Raw genomic sequence first — 18420 nt, 5'->3', positions numbered from 1 at the left:
TATTCTGACGCACTAATTGGTTACGTTTACATGCATTTAAATAACCTTATCATAACCAGAATATTAGCAATAACTGAATATTACCCTGGGTTACTCCGTTTCTAACCTGAACATTGGGTCTTCATTGGGAATCTGGGGTCTGAATTTGAAAACAGGAAGCGGAAATGTTTTGACCCCGAGCTGAGGTTCCCTCAACACACTGCAAAAACAAGCCTCCATCCAGAAATGGTCATTACTTCTGAGACATCCTGGAACTTTGGGTGCCCTGGGATGAGTATATTAAGAAAACCAATGAGAATAAGAAACACGCTAAGTACCAATAACTGGTGGAGGAGTGCAGGCACCGAGGCTGGAAAACTTTCTATGAGCTTATAGAAGTCGGTTGTGGCGGTTTAGTTGTCATGGGGCGTCAAAGGACAGCGCCATTCAATCTGGGCGTCGATCCGTGGAGTGCTACTGGGACACAAGTCGGGACCTCGGCTGGGTTGGCTGGGCGAGGTCTATGATCGCGGTTAATTGGTTCCATACTTGACAATGTAAGATTCCTTTTTGATAAATTTTAGTTTAGTTAAAAAAAAAAAAAACACCAGTGACAACACTTCATTTGGCCCTAAGATTGTCCCATGTCTTTATGGGCAACCAGTTGGATCCTGACTTTTTAGTTATACCCATACCCATCAGGATCTTTGAAGACTTTTGAAAAGACCTCAGCAGCAATGCCGTGCTGCTCATGCAACTCAACAATCGGACAATTTTGCCTTTGCCATCAACGCATCATGACAATGATGACTACCTCACAGACATTAAATCCACAGTTTGTGGTCTTAAACCTATATGATCATTTCAATGTAATAAATTAGTGGTCTTTGTGTTTTTTTTCCACTACTCAGTTATACTTCCGTTCACAGACTGCGTACAATTTCAGGATCATGATCTCATTCTTGGCGGCCTTGCGGACTTTCTTGCCGTCTTTCTTGAGAAATTTCTTGCAGACAAACACTTTGTCTGTTTGTCTGTCTTTAGCCAGGCACAGCTCACAGAACTCCTTCCTGCGTCAGAAGAACGAGAGAGGTAGAGAGAGAAAGGGGACAACACGGTAAATGTATGGCATTATCAGACCTTACAGCTACATTCAAAAGTTGCAAAATTTAATGTTCTCATACTTTTTACTTATTACAGAACACAATTACAATACAGATATTGTTTTCATCACAAGACGAAGTATGTGCACTTAAGTTTGGGCTTGTATGACTTATATAAGACGTACACAAATCTGAGGCCAGATGCTGATGTTGCCATATGGCCTGCTCTGTGTGTGTGTGTGTGTGTGTAGCTGCAATGTGTCAAGGAGAGTTTTTCAGAAAGAGGATAAAAGCAAACCTGATTTTTTCATGCCACAATGATGACCAAAAATAGTTTAGTTGTCTGAACTTTGAAAAGTTAATCTCTCAAATCTGCTATTTGCTGGCTGGCCTTTTGGTACGAGCTTCAGTCCTTTTGATGAATTTATTTTATAGTCAAGCTCAGGGGTCAGCAACCTTCACGATCAAAAGAGCTGTTTTGTATCCTCTTCCATAACAGAAAAATAGTCTGGAGCTGCAAAACCTTACACAGCTTATATACACTTATAAAGGTTGTAATCTTTTTGGAATTGTACAGGTATATATTATATACAGGTATCTGTATATCAGTGCTGTCTGCTCACTATCATTTACATTACTGAATATTTATTATGTCATTAAATTATGATGTTTGTTGCCATTCTATTAGTCCTGTCCTTGACTGTCTTTGCAGAGAGAGGTACAATATATCTTTTCATTTGAGGAATCATTTTTCAGTTTCAGTATCAGTTTCTTTTGACTTACATTCAGTAATGGAAAATAGCTAATTATTTTTCACCGTCAGAGGGCGCCATTTTGGCCATTCATTTCCAATGGGAACATATTCACAGAAGAGATACAATTACGCTAAATTTGGGAATATTTAGTTAAGTCTGAATTGCTAGCACATTTGTCTCAAGTGAGATGAACATTTTGATGTTGGGTTTGTTTTAATTAGTAAAGAAATGGAAATGGAGGAAGCGTTAGAAGACGACGTAGGAAGAAGCGACATCTGCTGGAAGAGTAATGTCAAAGCAATCTGTGTCAATAGTCGCCATTACAAACACACAAACCTCACAATGTTGTCGTTTCATTTCTGGGCGGTTATTTGCTTTGTAAACCCATCAAAGCAACGAGAGACACCAGTCCGTTTGGAACCCCAAAGGCACGCTGTGACGACGTCATCAGTCACGTGACAATTGCAGCGCGCGACAAGCTCCGAAACACTATTTTAAAACAGTCGATTCAGGATACATGATTCAGGATTACATGACAATGTAATTTAAACAAAAGATTCCTGTCTGCTAAATAGTTGATAAATGGCAGTAACGTCCGTCTCATGTGATAGAATTTCATTTATAGTACCTTGGTAGCTGACGTCACAACCTCTGACGGGCTAAGAACCAATACTTTACTTGCTAAGTTACATACCTTATATTAAATTATTACCATTTTCATCTATTCATTCCTCCATTCTCAATCTTCTCCTTCTTCCTTTCCTTCCCACTTCTTATTCTGTCGTGTTTGTTATATGTGGGCTCACAAACGGCAAGATGTTCTCTACATGCAAGTTCCTTTTATTGCTTCCTCTTTCCGGCAACATCCGGACTTCAAAATAAAAGCACACCAGCAAAAACATGATTACACCACAATTCAACCAATTTTTGTCCACTGAATAATGTTTAGCTATCTTCATTCTGCATTTTGATTTCCGTTTCGCTTCAGCTTTTCAGAATTCACACACAATGTCTAATGATACGGCATCATCTACTATTATTCAAATTTTGCAATTTAACCCAAATATTGTACAGTTAAAGACCTTTGTTTTGTAATTTCATCTTCTGACCCCTCCTACCGCTTCCCTTGCTTATCCAATCAGCAGTCAGAACGCAGTCCAGTTGCATTCACAGACTTGCGGCAAGTAAAATATTTCAAACTCTTGTTGAAAATACATTTTTTTTCCACTTTGGTGAAGAAAATGCAATAAAAAGTGTTCTAACAAAATTTAAATAACTGACATACTTAATTTTTATGATGCTGTGTGTCTGAATGGGAATGTCTATTAATAAAACACTATAGAAGAGGAATGCAATTATTTATGGTACTTACGCTCTGAGGACCTGGCCGATTTCATATTTGTCTGTCACATCAGATATACTATCATAAGTCCGCCCATCTCGTAGAGCAAGGCACCCAAATGGCATGACGGCATTCACCTGACGAATACAGACAAAATAAATAAATTCAACATTCCCAACACAAACATGGGAAGCAAAGTATACACTTGACTAACAGTTTCAACAACAGAATTAAAAACAATCTCTTGTCAGTTTTGTTAAAAGACATACATCATCTCATAGGTTTTGACGTCCCTGGAAGCAACCACCACATCTTCTGTTCTTCTGTTCCATTAATCCAGTGCGCAGATTCCCCATTTCCTGGATAACTCTGACTTATCATCATCTGTCTCAGAATGAATCCATAACTCTGACCAAACTTGGAAGCGATGAGAAGGAGCGAGCGCTGATGAACTGAGGTTATTAAGTCAACTAATAAGGCCGGAATGACTTCAGAATTGAAGATTAGCAGACTGAGAATGAAATTCACTGATAACAAATGTGGGAAGGATTAGAACAAAAAAAAACAAAACAATAGAAATCCTCAGCGGTAATGACATTTTGAGAGTGCTAATTTAGGATTATGAAACAAATATCAAGGCAATTCTGTAACCTGACCCCCCCACCCCTTCTTTTTTTGTGTGTGTAGTAGTAGCATCACTATTGGAGATGATCAAGCCAGAGGTGGTTCAGTGGAGGCGGGGTTTGAACGAATTGTGTAATGCCTCCGCTGGCCCTAATCTCTAATCTGTATCTCTAATCCACAGCACTGGAATACGCTATGAGTGTATGTATGTATGTGTGTCTGCGTATGAATGTGTTGGTTTGAACAAAGGTCAAAGGTCAAAGCGGATATGTCACATGTGCTGATCCGAGTTTGACTTAGATGATGAGTGTTTGGGTGCGCATGCGTGTCCATATGTGCTCCGGGGTAATTCCGAACAAGCTTGTCTTGTGAGGAGATTATGTAAGTGCAACCGCATTTCCGTGACAAGATCTAGGACGGTGAAAGTGATGCATGTTATGATTGGAGCGCAAGAAAAAAAAAATGTCATTAAAACATGCTTGTTTTGTACCAATTTAGTTAGTGACTCTGTATTTAGTTCCCATGTTTCTCTTCATCGTGTGAGATTATAGCTGAACGCTATCATGCGCTTTTCATGCATTCCATGCATAGACCGGTTCCCCAGAGTAAATGCTGTTTATGCAGTGCAGTACCGTGAGCAGTGTAATGGCCTGTACATGACAACTCTTATACAAATGCATGGAACAATGCATGTTGAGCTCGTTTCTTCACGCCCAGAGTCAGCAGTTTATTTGCTTCTAAAAAAGAACGGACATTTAAAGGGGACCTGCTAATTTTTTGGCCCCAACTCTAATGAGTTGTGGACTCCTATAGAGCAGCTAAACGCAATAACCTGCAGAGAAAGCTTTCGAGTACTTCTAGAATCTGCACCTATTCAGCTGTATTTCCGACCCTGTATAACCCGACCCGCCTCCAGGCACGCCCACCTGGCTGTGGTTGGTCACACTCATGTGCATAGAAACACCACTCATGAACGAACAATAACCAGCACAGAAAGCTTTCTAGTTCTTCCAGAATCTGCACCTATTCAGCTGTATTTCTTTGGATTTTGTAGTTCCCACGACCCGCCTCCAGGCACGCCCACTTGGCTGTGGTTGGCATAGAAACACCACTCATGAACGAACAACAACCAGCACAGAAAGCTTTCGAGTTCTTCTAGAATCTGCACCTATTCAGCTGTATTTCTTTGAATTTTGTGGTTAACCCGACCCGCCTCCAGGTACGCCCACCTGGCTGTGGTTGGCATAGAAACACCACTCATGAACGAACAATAACCAGCACAGAAAGCTTTCTAGTTCTTCCATAATCTGCACCTATTCAGCTGTATTTCTTTGGATTTTGTAGTTCCCACGACCCGCCTCCAGGCACGCCCACTTGGCTGTGGTTGGCGTCGAAACACCACTCATGAACGAACAATAACCAGCGCAGAAAGCTTTCTGGTTCTTCTAGAATCTGCACCTATTCAGCTGTATTTCTTTGGATCTTGTGGTTAACCCGACCCGCCTCCAGGCACGCCCACCTGGCTGTGGTTGGCATAGAAACACCACTCATGAACGAACAATAACCAGCACAGAAAGCTTTTCGAGTACTTCTAGAATCTGCACCTATTCAGCTGTATTTCTTTGGATTTTGCGGTTCCCACGACCCGCCTCCAGACACGCCCACTTGTTCTTCTAGAATCTGCAGGCTCTTTCCTTTGGGTACATGTTTCTGGTGAGGTCATGAGAGTCCCCCCCCCCCCAAGGCTACAATCTAAAGATGCTTTAGAAAGACTTGTCCATGTGGAATACTGTCTTATAACAAAGCTTGAAGTTGAGGCAAAATAGGAGGAAGGGAGACGAGAATGGAAAAGTGGGAAAGATGAAAGATGAGGAAAGACTTGCTAAAGGGTGCGAAGAGTAGAGAAAAAGAGGACGGGGCTTTGCAACTTATGGAGAAACTACTGCAGAGGTGCAAAACAGCAGAGGCTGATGTGATAGTGCCTCTCAACCTCACAGCTTCACAAGTCTGTGTGGGTGTGAAAGTTTGCAAAGGTAGAAGAGTGTATGCACATGTGTGAAAATGTAATGATGTAACTCGTGTTGGCTCCGGCGTCACAGACGGGGAAACTACCAAGTATGTCTCCATCAGGACAATTATATGTGGATGCTTATAGAGACAATTTTCAATGTGGTTAAACATCTGAGCCAAGCTAGGTTCTTTTAGCAGCAGGTGCTACTTTGGCCATATTTAAAGGGGACCTATTGTGCTCCATTTTCGGCCATTTGTATTGAGTTGTGAGTCCTATAGAGCAGCTACTCACAATAACCAGCACAGAAAGCTTTCTAGATCTTCCAGAATCTGCACCTATTCAGCTGTATTTCTTTAGATTTCAAACTCCCCGCAAAAAAAGTCAGTTTTTTTGCATTATATTCTACTTGCTTTATTCTACCGCTTTTCCTCACAAGGGTCGCGGGTGGCGCTGGAGCCTATCCCAGCTGTCTTTGGGCGAGAGGCGGGGTACACCCTGGACTGGTGGCCAGCCAATCACAGGACACATATAAACAAACAACCATTCACACTCACATTCATACCTATGGACAATTTGGAGTCGCTAATTAATCCATCCATCCGTCCATCCGTCCATCCGTCCATCCGTCCATCCGTCCATCCGTCCATCCGTCCATCCATCCATCCATCCATCCGTCCATCCGTCCATCCATTCATCCATTCATCCATTCATCCATTCATCCATTCATCCGTCCATCCATCCATCCGTCCATCCGTCCATCTGTCCATCCGTCCATCCGTCCATCCGTCCATCCGTCCATCTGTCCGTCCATCCATTCATCCATTCATCCATTCATCCATTCATCCATTCATCCATTCATCCATTCATCCGTCCATCCATCCATCCGTCCATCAGTCCATCCGTCCATCCGTCCGCCCGTCTGTCCATCCATCCCTCCTTCCATCCCTCCGTCCATCTGTCTATCCATCCGTCCATCCATCCATCCATCCATCCGTCCATCCATCCATCCATCCATCCATCCGTCCGTCCGTCCGTCCATCCGTCCGTCCATCCGTCCGTCCATCCGTCCATCCGTCCATCCGTCCATCCGTCCATCCGTCCATCCGTCCATCCATCCATCCCTCCTTCCATCCATCCATACATCCGTCCATCCAGCCATCCATCCATCCATCCATCCATCCATCCATCCATCCATCCGTCCATCCGTCCGTCCATCCCTCCATCCATCTGTCCATCCATCCGTCCATCCCTCCGTCCATCCATCCATCCGTCCGTCCGTCCGTCCATCCGTCCGTCCGTCCATCCGTCCATGCGTCCGTCCATCCCTCCATCCATCCATCCATCCATCCATCTGTCCATCCATCCATCCAGCCATCCATCCTTCCATCCATCCATACATCCGTCCATCCAGCCATCCATCCATCCATCCATCCGTCCGTCCGTCCCTCCATCCCTCCATCCATCCATCCATCCGTCCATCCATCCGTCCATCCTGTGTTGTGCCGCTAGCTGCCAAACCCAACTGTCAACATTTCGTTTTGTCCGTTAATGACTTTTGTGTGTGGCTTTTCTTTTTATTTGGACTCTTCCTGCTCTTTGTGCGTACTTGCAGACGTGGGCCTTCCGTGAGTCGGGCGGAGCTACCAGCTGTTTCCAATCTACCATCCCTTCTTAACAGCATCGGCTGCTAAAGGACGGTGCCGGATTATTCCCTCGTGGACGCTACACGTGACCTGGTTGTCTTTATCGTATTTAACTGTTGGTTACCTACTACCTGTATTTGCTTGTTTCATGTACTTGTCCTGTAGCTTGCCTAATTCTCTGGTAGTTTTCATTACTGACACAAAGCGATGTGTACCCACAAACATTCAAAAACCCGAGTGTGAAGGCACAGCAAGCTATTTGAGACATCACACTTTTATTTCACCACCTTACATCCAGTTGCTTGTGCGCATGTCGGAGTGCGACAGGGTGCTTGTTCACGAGCGCAGAGTCAAGGTTGCACAGAAGCTCCAAAATGAATGGAAGAATATTTCTTTTTTGTCCGCATTGATGGAGAAGAACATCAGGTGATAAATCAAGGTTATTCTCAGAGAAAAAAAAATTCCATGTGTAGGCAGTCACAGCCAATCCCATTCAGCTCATCAGGCCTCATCTATTGAGGCTCAGTATTAGAAAATGAGTGTTTTAGAATGTCCATCACTTTATGCTGTAACACGGTAATAATGTAAGCATTGCTAATATGATTTTGGTCATAATCTACCCATTACAATTGCAGTAAAGCAGGGGTCTCAAACACGCAGCCCGCGGGCCGAATGTGGCCCGCAGGACACTAGTTTGAGGCCCCGTGCCTTGATATGAAAGTTTAATGTCAGTGCGGCCCGCGCAAGTTTGATATGGATGCTGTATGGTATCATGTACCCAGAAAAAATTATTACGTTTGATTCATGTTCATGTTAAAGCTTAAATAACTGTTAATAGTTATCCTCCCGATCCGTGTGGAAGTGGTAAGTTTTTGGCTATTTAAGTTGAAAGGAAATAACTTGAAGGCTACCGTTTAGGTCGCTAGCTCTCTAGTTTGCGAGTTAGCATGTGTCTCAAGACCCTGCAGTTGCGCAATATGTTGTAAATAAAAAGAGTATAAATGTGACTATAGTCGTGTTTTGTCATGTCTACAGGGCTCTAATAATGCTTTGTTCATTTTAATCTGAAAAAAATCATTTGTCTACCCACCAACTATATGTGGTTTCTTAAGTTTTTATTATTTGCTGTTTTATTATTATTATTATTATATTTATTTATTACTGATTGATTTTCTTTATTCTTGATTTATTTATTTTTCATTTTATTTTGTGCAGATAAATAAAAATTAAGATATTTGAGAACAGTGTACTGAAATAATAATTTATTTGTTTTTAATAATTTTTTATTTAATTTTAATTTTAATTTTAAATTTTTTAATTTTAATTTAATTTAAATTAAATTTAAAATTTAAAATTTAAAATTTAAAATTTAAAATTTAAAATTTAAAATTTAAAATTTAAAATTTAAAATTTAAAATTTAAAATTTAAAATTTAATAATTTTTTTTTTTTTGGGAAAACCTGATGCGGCCCAACCTTGCCCAGACCCTAGCTCCAGTGGCCCCCAGGTAAATTGAGTTTGAGACCCTTGCCCTACACCATGATGTTGAACAATCATTTGACAGTTGTTTTGAGGCTACAATGTTGCTACTTTTCAGAGAAAATGCAATATAGAATACAATGCAGATGCTTTTCCACTGTGAATTGCAACACAATGCGAATTAAAAAAACAACAAATTGAGTTGTATTTATATGACTATGAAATATTTTTGTAAGAAACTCGATGTTTGTTAGAGGAATAGAGCTGTAGCAGCAGTGCATGATGCGTGCCTGGCCTCAGGTTACTTCCGCCCGTGTGAACAAGAACATACAGGCTTTGCATGTCAGATCACACGTAAGCGGGATGCACCTGAGTTATATCCTCGCACACGCATCACAACACGCATATACTGTAGTACATATTCGTATATTTCAACAGTTCTTACACCATATCAGAATATGTGAGCCCCCAGTCGAGTTTGATTACATCACCAACGTATGAAGTCTTTATTGTTTATCATTTAAGCTACACAGCCAAATCATTTTGCTTATAAAAACTTTCCATCCACCCCCCCCATTTTTAGTCTCACACCACCTCAGTGCAAATCACAGCCCAAGCACTTCCACGTTTTAGAAGTCCTGAAGGATTAATCATGGAAATTGCAGAGAAGAACACCAGTGGTAAGAACCTCCGCATTCCAAGATGCTCTCACTGCAACACAAACGGATATGACAGCGGTGAAAAGTGCTTCTCATTGTTGCATTTTATGACCGCCGGTCCCACCAGTATTGCCCGAGCGTGTGCAATGCCAGGAAATTTAATCAATGCGTTTAAGAGCAACTCGGACAAAGCTACAGCATGCCGGCACTCTATGGAGTCATTGAGCTCTCGGTTCCTCGCATTTAATAAGATTAGTGATAATCACTACATATTTGTTGCCCCCTTGATGATCCCGGTGGGTTTCTTGGGTGTAAATCAGCGTGTAATGCAATTGATGCTCAGGCTTTATTGATCAGAACTCCACTTGTGATTTGCTCGACTACGCAAACAGGAAAGAAAAACATCGAAAACAAGCTTGTTTGTTGCTGTCTTCACAACGCACAAACTACAGCAGGGGTCTCAAACTCAATTTACCTGGGGGCCACTGGAGCTAGGGTCTGGGCAAGGCTGGGCCGCATCAGGCCCCCCCCCCCCCCCCCAAAAAAAAAACGCTTTTATTAACAACAGAAAAATATACAAACTTTTTCAGTGCTTTGGTTCCAATTTTCTACAATAAAAGCTCTGATAAAACATTCCACTGTTCTCAAATATCTTAATTTTTATTTTTCTGTACAAAATAAGATGAAAAATAAATAAATCAAGAATAAAGAAAATCAATCAATCAGTAATAAATAAATATAATAATAATAATAATAAAAACTTAAGAAACCACATATAGTTGGTGGGTAGACAAATGATTTTTTTCAGATTAAAATGAACAAAGCATTATTAGAGCCCTGTAGACATGACAAAACACGACTATAGTCACATTTATACTCTTTTTATTTACAACATATTGCGCAACTGCAGGGTCTTGAGACACATGCTAACTCGCAAACTAGAGAGCTAGCGACCTAAACGGTAGCCTTCAAGTTATTTCCTTTCAACTTAAATAGCCAAAAACTTACCACTTCCACACGGATAGGGAGGATAACTATTAACAGTTATTTAACCTTTAACATGAACATGAATCAAACGTAATAATTTTTTCTGGGTACATGATACCATACAGCATCCATATCAAACTTGCGCGGGCCGCACTAACATTAAGCTTTCTTATCAAGGCGGGGGCCTCAAACTACTGTCCTGCGGGCCACATTTGGCCCGCGGGCCGTGTGTTTGAGACACATGCTAACTCGCAAACTAGAGAGCTAGCGACCTAAACGGTAGCCTTCAAGTTATTTCCTTTCAACCTAAATAGCCAAAAACTTACCACTTCCACACGGATAGGGAGGATAACTATTAACAGTTATTTAACCTTTAACATGAACATGAATCAAACGTAATAATTTTTTTCTGGGTACATGATACCATACAGCATCCATATCAAACTTGCGCGGGCCGCACTAACATTAAACTTTCATATCAAGGCGGGGGCCTCAAACTCGTGTCCTGCGGGCCACATTCGGCCCGCGGGCCGTGTGTTTGAGACACATGCTAACTCGCAAACTAGAGAGCTAGCGACCTAAACGGTAGCCTTCAAGTTATTTCCTTTCAACTTAAATAGCCAAAAACTTACCACTTCCACACGGATAGGGAGGATAACTATTAACAGTTATTTAACCTTTAACATGAACATGAATCAAACATAATAATTTTTTCTGGGTACATGATACCATACAGCATCCATATCAAACATTAAACTTTCATATCAAGGCGGGGGGCCTCAAACTAGTGTCCTGCGGGCCACATTTGGTCCGCGGGCCGCGTGTTTGAGACCCCTGGCCTAGAGTTTGGAATGTAGACTCGCAAGCTCCTGTAAGAATTGCACTGGGTGTAATTAGGAAACAATAACACAATCAATATCTGAGGCGCAGCTGAAAGCGCACAGCATATTTTGCCATTAATATCCCTTTGGCCTGCAAAACATTCAACTGGAATCGGTCCTGCACTGATTCCTCCCAATTTCACTGTCCCAGCTGACAAGTATGTGCTGGATATTGAGCAGAGCGCACATCCCCCCTTGGGGTCGGTCGCAGGCTTTATTACAACGTTGTGATGTGAAAGTGGAATGAGAACAAGAGTTACAAGGAGTAAGAGAGGAGACCCAGGAGGAATGAAGAGGTAGGCAAAGGGATAATCTGAAAATGAAGTATATTGGATACACACATTATGATTACACACATTATAATACATAAACATGTTTGTGTGTTTGTGTTGGTGCATCAATTCAATTACTTTAATTTCTTTCTCTGTGTTTCCACGATGAGGTGCTTTTCCAGCGTGCGCTAATCAATAATTCCCTGACTACTCATCTTTAGGTCTTTATACACCGTTGCGGTGTTTGTGTATCTGCAAAGACTCTGGGCTCTAATTTGGTGGCGCAGGGAGGCGCAGCCTGCGCCGTGGTAATTTGGTCCAGCGCACTACTGTGCGCAACCAATATTTTCACCTTGGTGCAGTGACAATTTCGTGACAAAAAAAAAAGATCGCCAGGTCCGACCTGGTTTATTCTAGGCGCAGGCGAAGCGCACCCTGCGCAGTTGTAAACTGTCTCACAGACACACAGTGCAAACACGTCACCAAAACCTCACAGGCAGAGTGTCAGTCACATTGCAATGCAACCAGCAAACACTATTTAATGTCACCGTCTGAACCAGCATGTACATTTTTGTATTAATCTTCTATTTTCTTCTATTAATCTATTAATCTAACTTAACCTGACGGCAGCTGAAAGTATGGTAATATAATAATAGAGGTGCTCATTGAATATAACAGACTTACATACGTATATGACTGTAAGTCATATATGTAAGTCTGTTATTGTTGTTGTTAGCTGTGTGGATTGCACTTTGTCATAAAATATCCTACATCCAATTTTGGGGAGATTTTTAACTGAGGAGATGGATGGAGGTGTGGGTGCGCCGCGCTCCCACTCTCACTCTAAGTCAGCTGGGATAGGCTCCAGCATACCTCGGCGACCCTAGTGATGATAAGCAACGTAGAAAATTGATTGGTTGGATCTTAAAAGGGACATGTTATGCTTTTTTTTTCAAATTTTCTGACCTATAAATGTTAGAATGTTAGCTTTCACTGTTATGCCAACGACACTCAGCTGTAAATGAGACCCATGGGACCGCTATAATCTGGAGATGTGTTTCATTGATATTCAAGGGGACTTATTATGTTTTTTTCAATTTTTCTGACCTATAACTGTAATTTGAATATTGTATTCTTGTGTTAAACGATCAGACAATGAGGTTTGCACATTTGGAAATGAGCCCTTAAAGAAGTTTAGGATGGCTCAGGAAGCTCAATTTCAAATGGCGTGGTAAAACTGCCCCTTCGTGCACCCGGACAAACTGATCGGGAAATCTAAACAAGCTGTTGGAACTCAGTTGGAGGCATTTTTTAACGGTGAGAGACAGCAGGACACCGACCAAGCTGCTCTCCATCATGGACGACCCCAATTCTCTAAGACACTCCTGCAGTTCCGTTCATGCAGTCAACGCTTCATGACTTCATTCATTCTACATATCATCCAATTCTATAATAACTCACCTGTCTTTAAAAGACAATCAACCACATTATCGAGCTGCACTCTGTTTACATTTACCATATTTAAACACTTCAGTTCGATTAATCAGTTAATCACACTTGAATTAGTCTTGTGTGATGGAGCAAGCTGGGAGGTTTCCAGCGAGAGAGCAAGTGAGAAACAGAAAAGGAAATAAGCAGCAATGAGAAATGAGCTGTGGCGTCATCCAATGACAAGCCATCCGACGGTGGAACTACGCCGAGATGAAGATGACAAGGAGGAAGAAGAATGAGAGACAGCCAAAGCGGTGCGGATGACAGACGTAAAGGGCATGAAAGAATCAAAGTGAGAACTTTTTCCCACGGGAGAGTGATCGGGTTTCACTTATAGAAGAAAACATTCTTGTGAAATATTCATCTTGATAGACGACTAATAGAAGTTTAAAAGGTATTCTTGGTAAAGGAGAGAAGAGAAGGAACAGCAGCAGAGACGAGGTGGAGGACATTGATTGAAGCTTTGGATGGGACTCATGAGGCTTAAGACCATTTCAACAAAGAGGCCTCGGGTGTGAAGCTGAAGTGTAGGACTGTCCGGGCTCTTTCTATTTTTGAAAAGTGTGTGGGTATTGGACTCACACCTTATAGGATGAAGTATACCTGTGGAGCTTGAATTCGCTGCAGGGTTAGCATTTTTTGGTAGCGCTGAAAGGAGTTGGGTCATTAAATAATCATGGAATTTGATATTGAAATGGAAACTCGTATGCCCTGTTCAGGATTTGAATGCCCTTATGCGGCTATAGTGTTAGTTTTAACAGCAAACCAAGCAGAATTGATCATTATATAGGGAAAAATTATTTATGACTTCTATGAAAATAAAGAGGACTGCACGGTGGTCCAGTGGTTAGCACGCAGACCTCACAGCTAGGAGACTAGGGTTCAATTCCACCCTCGGCCATCTCTGTGTGGAGTTTGCATGTTCTCCCCGTGCATGCGTGGGTTTTCTCCAGGTACTCCGGTTTCCTCCCACATTCCAAAAACATGCTAGGTTAATTAGCGACTCCAAATTGTCCATAGGTATGAATGTGAGTGTGAATGGTTGTTTGTCTATATGTGCCCTGTGATTGGCTGGCCACCAGTCCAGGGTGTACCCCGCCTCTTGCCCGAAGACAGCTGGGATAGGCTCCAGCAACCCCGGAAGACAGCTGGGATAGGCTCCAGCAACCCCTGAAGACAGCTGGGATAGGCTCCTGCAACCCAAAAGACAGCTGGGATAGGCTCCAGCAACCCCTAAAGACAGCTGGGATAGGCTCCAGCAATCCCCGAAGACAGCTGGAATAGGCTCCTGCAACCCTACAAGACAGCTGAGATAGGCTCCAGCAACCCCAGAAGACAGCTGGGATAGGCTCCAGCAACCCCCAAGACAGCTGGGATAGGCTCCAGCAACCCCCGAAGACAGCTGAGATAGGCTTCGGCAACACCAAAGACAGCTGGGATAGGCTCCTGTAACCCCCAAGACAGCTGGGATAAGCTCCAGCAACCCCAAAGACAGCTGGGATAGGCGCCAGCAACCCCGGAAGACAGCTGGGATAGGCTCCAGCAACCCCCAAGACAGCTGGGATAGGCTCCAACAACCCCTGAAGACAGCTGGGATAGACTCCAGCAACCCCCCAAGACAGCTGGGATAGGCTCCAGCAACCCCCGAAGACAGCTGAGATAGGCTTCGGCAACACCAAAGACAGCTGGGATAGGCTCCTGTAACCCCCAAGACAGCTGGGATAAGCTCCAGCAACCCCAAAGACAGCTGGGATAGGCGCCAGCAACCCCGGAAGACAGCTGGGATAGGCTCCAGCAACCCCCAAGACAGCTGGGATAGGCTCCAACAACCCCTGAAGACAGCTGGGATAGACTCCAGCAACCCCCCAAGACAGCTGGGATAGGCTCCAGCAACCCCCGAAGACAGCTGAGATAGGCTTCGGCAACACCAAAGACAGCTGGGATAGGCTCCTGCAACCCCCAAGACAGCTGGGATAAGCTCCAGCAACCCCGAAGAAAGCTGGGATAGGCTCCAGCAACCCCCAAAGGTTGATGCCCGAGGGTGGAATCAAACTCAGGTCTCCTAGCTGTGTGGCCAGCGCGTTAACCACTCTACCCCCGTGCAGATCATTGTGTAAATGAAAAACAACATGTGGGCCCTAACAAGCTTAGTGTGATCAATCAATCGATTAAAATATCGATGTGATTAATCACATTTTGTCCATAGCTAACTCAATCAATTGCATTTAATGTGCAACTATGATAATTAAATCAAATTTTATGTAAAGGGATATCAATTTCAGAACTATGGGCTACTGTACAATACAGCCAGTATTACTATTTTCCTTTATTATTACCATATTAGCTCTTAAACTCAAATGCTTCTATATGTTGCCATATGAGCCCTAGTTCTGATTGGTTGATCAGTGCAAAGAGGCGGGCCCCTGTCCTGATTGGTTGATCAGACCAAAACAACTTACATTCACAATAGGTGTTTAAAAAAACAAAATGGACGTCTCTCTTGTTGTGTATATGTATTTTACTATTTTAGGTTTAATATTTTTGTCATATTATGAGATAGATATTGATTGTGAACTGGTTAAGATGATGTAGTAGTGTGTTTACTTACTAACCCGTTCTATTAATCCTTGTCATATTTGGCGGAATGCTAACTTGTGAATGCTAACTTCTGTATGCTAACTTCTTCCTCATTGTGTCTGTGTAGTATTCTTCCACCGGCTCTCGCTGTAACTAGTTCTTAAACAATGTTTACAGATGAAAATGACATTTTAAATTGATTTCTGGGAGCATGGAACGTTGTATGTACACCAAGGACTCGCTACATTTGGGTTATGTTTAGTGGGCTAAATGAAAAGCTTTTTGGCAGGATGTAGAATGTAGCCGATGCTTATCTAGGGCACGTGTGCGAAACATCTGGATTGGAATGACTGAACGAATGCTTGAAGGAGCATCGTCCATTTGTGTCAGTACCTTTTACTATCTTCTTGTCTCTTTTAGATGAGTCGACAAATTCAAGTGATCAATGAGCGTCTTTGCAGAGAGAATAGGAGTGAAATAAAGAAAGAAGGTGGCAAAGAAAAAGCCAAAGGCCAAGTTGAGGAAATGGTTTCAAGGTGGACGAGGGTGAGTACTTCATTTTTTTATTTTTTTTTCCCCCCTCGGAATGAAGAATGCACCACGGCGTTGTGAAGCCCTTTTGTATTAAAGCCATCCATCCTGAGTGAGAGGAACCAAGAGAAGGAGAGCATCTCCACAGCAGTCATTATTCACCTGTAGCATAGCTCGGTTTTGCATAATGTAACGTGAGCATAAAAACTCCATCATGACCGGCGTAGCCAATAAATCCTGGATCAGTTCAGACCTGTTTTTATTCCCTTCTTTCTCCTCGTGTCTGTTCAGATCATTCCAGCTGCTTAATGGTCGGACCGGATCATTTCTCTTTCTTGTAGCATCACTATGGTGAGCGATATATTGTACATTATTGAACTCATTCATGCTTTAAAGTGGATAAATTATGAAACAACGGGGGGAAGTTGTTGTAAATCAGCTATGCTAATATAGTATGTTTAATTTCCTGGATAGGATGCATGGTAACGCCTTGACGTGATCTTGATGTTTTTAATCCAAAAATGCTACAGATCTCCAATCTGCCAAGTATAAGGGGAACAGATTCCTCAAGGTTTTTTTTTTTTTTTTTTTTTGGCGTCCATAATGTTGGATCCATCATTACACCAGCTTGGGGTGTTACATAAGTGCTGACATCTCCATCCAGTGTGGACTGAGCACATGATCATTACAGGACCGACGATAAGCAGGGCTCGACAATAACGATGTACAAGTTAAAACAAAATTCGGGCAAGTAAATCCAATCAGTGATATTCCCGTCGGGCAAGCGCACTTTGGCATGCCATACTGCGAAGAATTTTTTAAAAAGCGGTTCTTGTTGGGTGTTGGTAAAAAACGGACTGCGTAATTTTGGTGGTAATTTGCCAACCAATCAGAATCGTTTATTTAGAACGTAGTCCGCGTTTTACCCACACCCGTTCTTGTTCGCGATCAACAAATCGGCGATCGTTTGACGACGAAAACATCTATCACGGTGTCCCGGCCAACATCGTATAATTCTTCAACAATTTCTGAAGGAAAACACCAAAAACTGATGAAAAATCATGTTACATGTTCATGTGAGAGTATTGTTGATGTTAACGGAACTTGAAGTATGTTTAAGTTTCGGTAATATTTGAAATCATCAAAATACAGCAAGATACTGCAGTGTATTTGTTACAGCGTGTATATATCAAACGATGCAATGTTGTTAGAAGGTTTTTTTTCAGATTGCTATAGTCAAAATGGGTACGACCCAATGATGTGCATTGTGAGCTAGCTCGTATTAACTAGTTTTCTTGTGTTCTAATGAACATGAAAGGGAAAGAAATATGTTCATGTTTCACACAATGAACGTTAATATGAGCAAGCTAACAACATATATCATGTTCCCTTTACATAACTGACTTACATTAACCGAGCTACAGCCGTATTGTTATTCTAGCATGAAAGCTAACATGAAAAACTGTATTTATCTGTCGGCGCCTCGCGAGTCACTAGTCCCAGACGGAAGAGTGTAGCAAAATTGAGAGCTAGCTATCCAAAGACTTAACAAGACGCCCTTTTTTTACTTGAGGACTGGAGCACACGTCTTGTGCTGGAAGACACAGCCATCCCAGTGAGAGTATTGTTGATGTTAATGGAGCTTGCATAAGTATGTTTAAGTTCCGGTAGTATTTGAAATCATCAAAATACAGCAAGATACTGCAGTGTATTTGTTACAGCATGTATATAACAAACAATGCAATGTTGTTTACAAGTTCAGGCAAGTAGTTCTCACCTTAAGGATTCCCCATTTTTGTTTTTAATGTAGAGCCCTGAATAAGTATATTTTCTTATAATATTTAGATTTATGTTGTATCCTTTGTCCTGGTGTTGTGAATTAACTTTTCTTTAGCTAAAGAGAAACTCCGCATCAGGGGAAATTAGGTCCGATAGAGCATATTTGACCTCCATCGGGCTATATGAGGAACAAAAACGACACTAGTCTAGTATCACTATCTTCTCTCCCTCTGTTTCCAATTCCTTTCTTACCTGAGGCTAACACATTCATTCACACTACCGACAAACAATGCAGATAAATAACGTG

The 18420-nt window shown here is 42.1% G+C and overlaps 1 protein-coding gene across 4 annotated transcripts in view; it reads right to left on the bottom strand.

Moving 5' to 3' along the window:
• camkvl (CaM kinase-like vesicle-associated, like) overlaps positions 1-18420 on the bottom strand; it is a 33558-nt gene that overhangs the window by 8334 nt on the left and 6804 nt on the right. The window contains exons 1-3 of one of the 4 annotated variants that reach the window (XM_078797909.1): positions 3449-3838; positions 3210-3316; positions 918-1049 (exon numbers count right to left, since the gene is read on the bottom strand). In XM_078797909.1, coding sequence (XP_078654035.1) covers positions 918-1049; positions 3210-3304 — 227 coding nt within the window. In that variant the 5' untranslated portion in view covers positions 3305-3316; positions 3449-3838. Of the gene's footprint in view, positions 1-917; positions 1050-2173; positions 2265-2549; positions 2806-3209; positions 3317-3448; positions 3839-18420 lie in introns of those variants that run through there. The other 3 variants (XM_058083727.2, XM_058083728.2, XM_058083729.2) reach the window with 3 other exon arrangements.

The sequence above is a fragment of the Doryrhamphus excisus genome, linkage group LG17, assembly GCF_037039965.1.
Source record: "Doryrhamphus excisus strain RoL-2023G ecotype Guam linkage group LG17, RoL_Dexc_Guam_v1.1, whole genome shotgun sequence".
Lineage (NCBI taxonomy): Eukaryota > Metazoa > Chordata > Actinopteri > Syngnathiformes > Syngnathidae > Doryrhamphus > Doryrhamphus excisus.
Note: the sequence above shows the minus strand (reverse complement) of the source record. Positions and strands in the feature narration are given on the sequence as shown.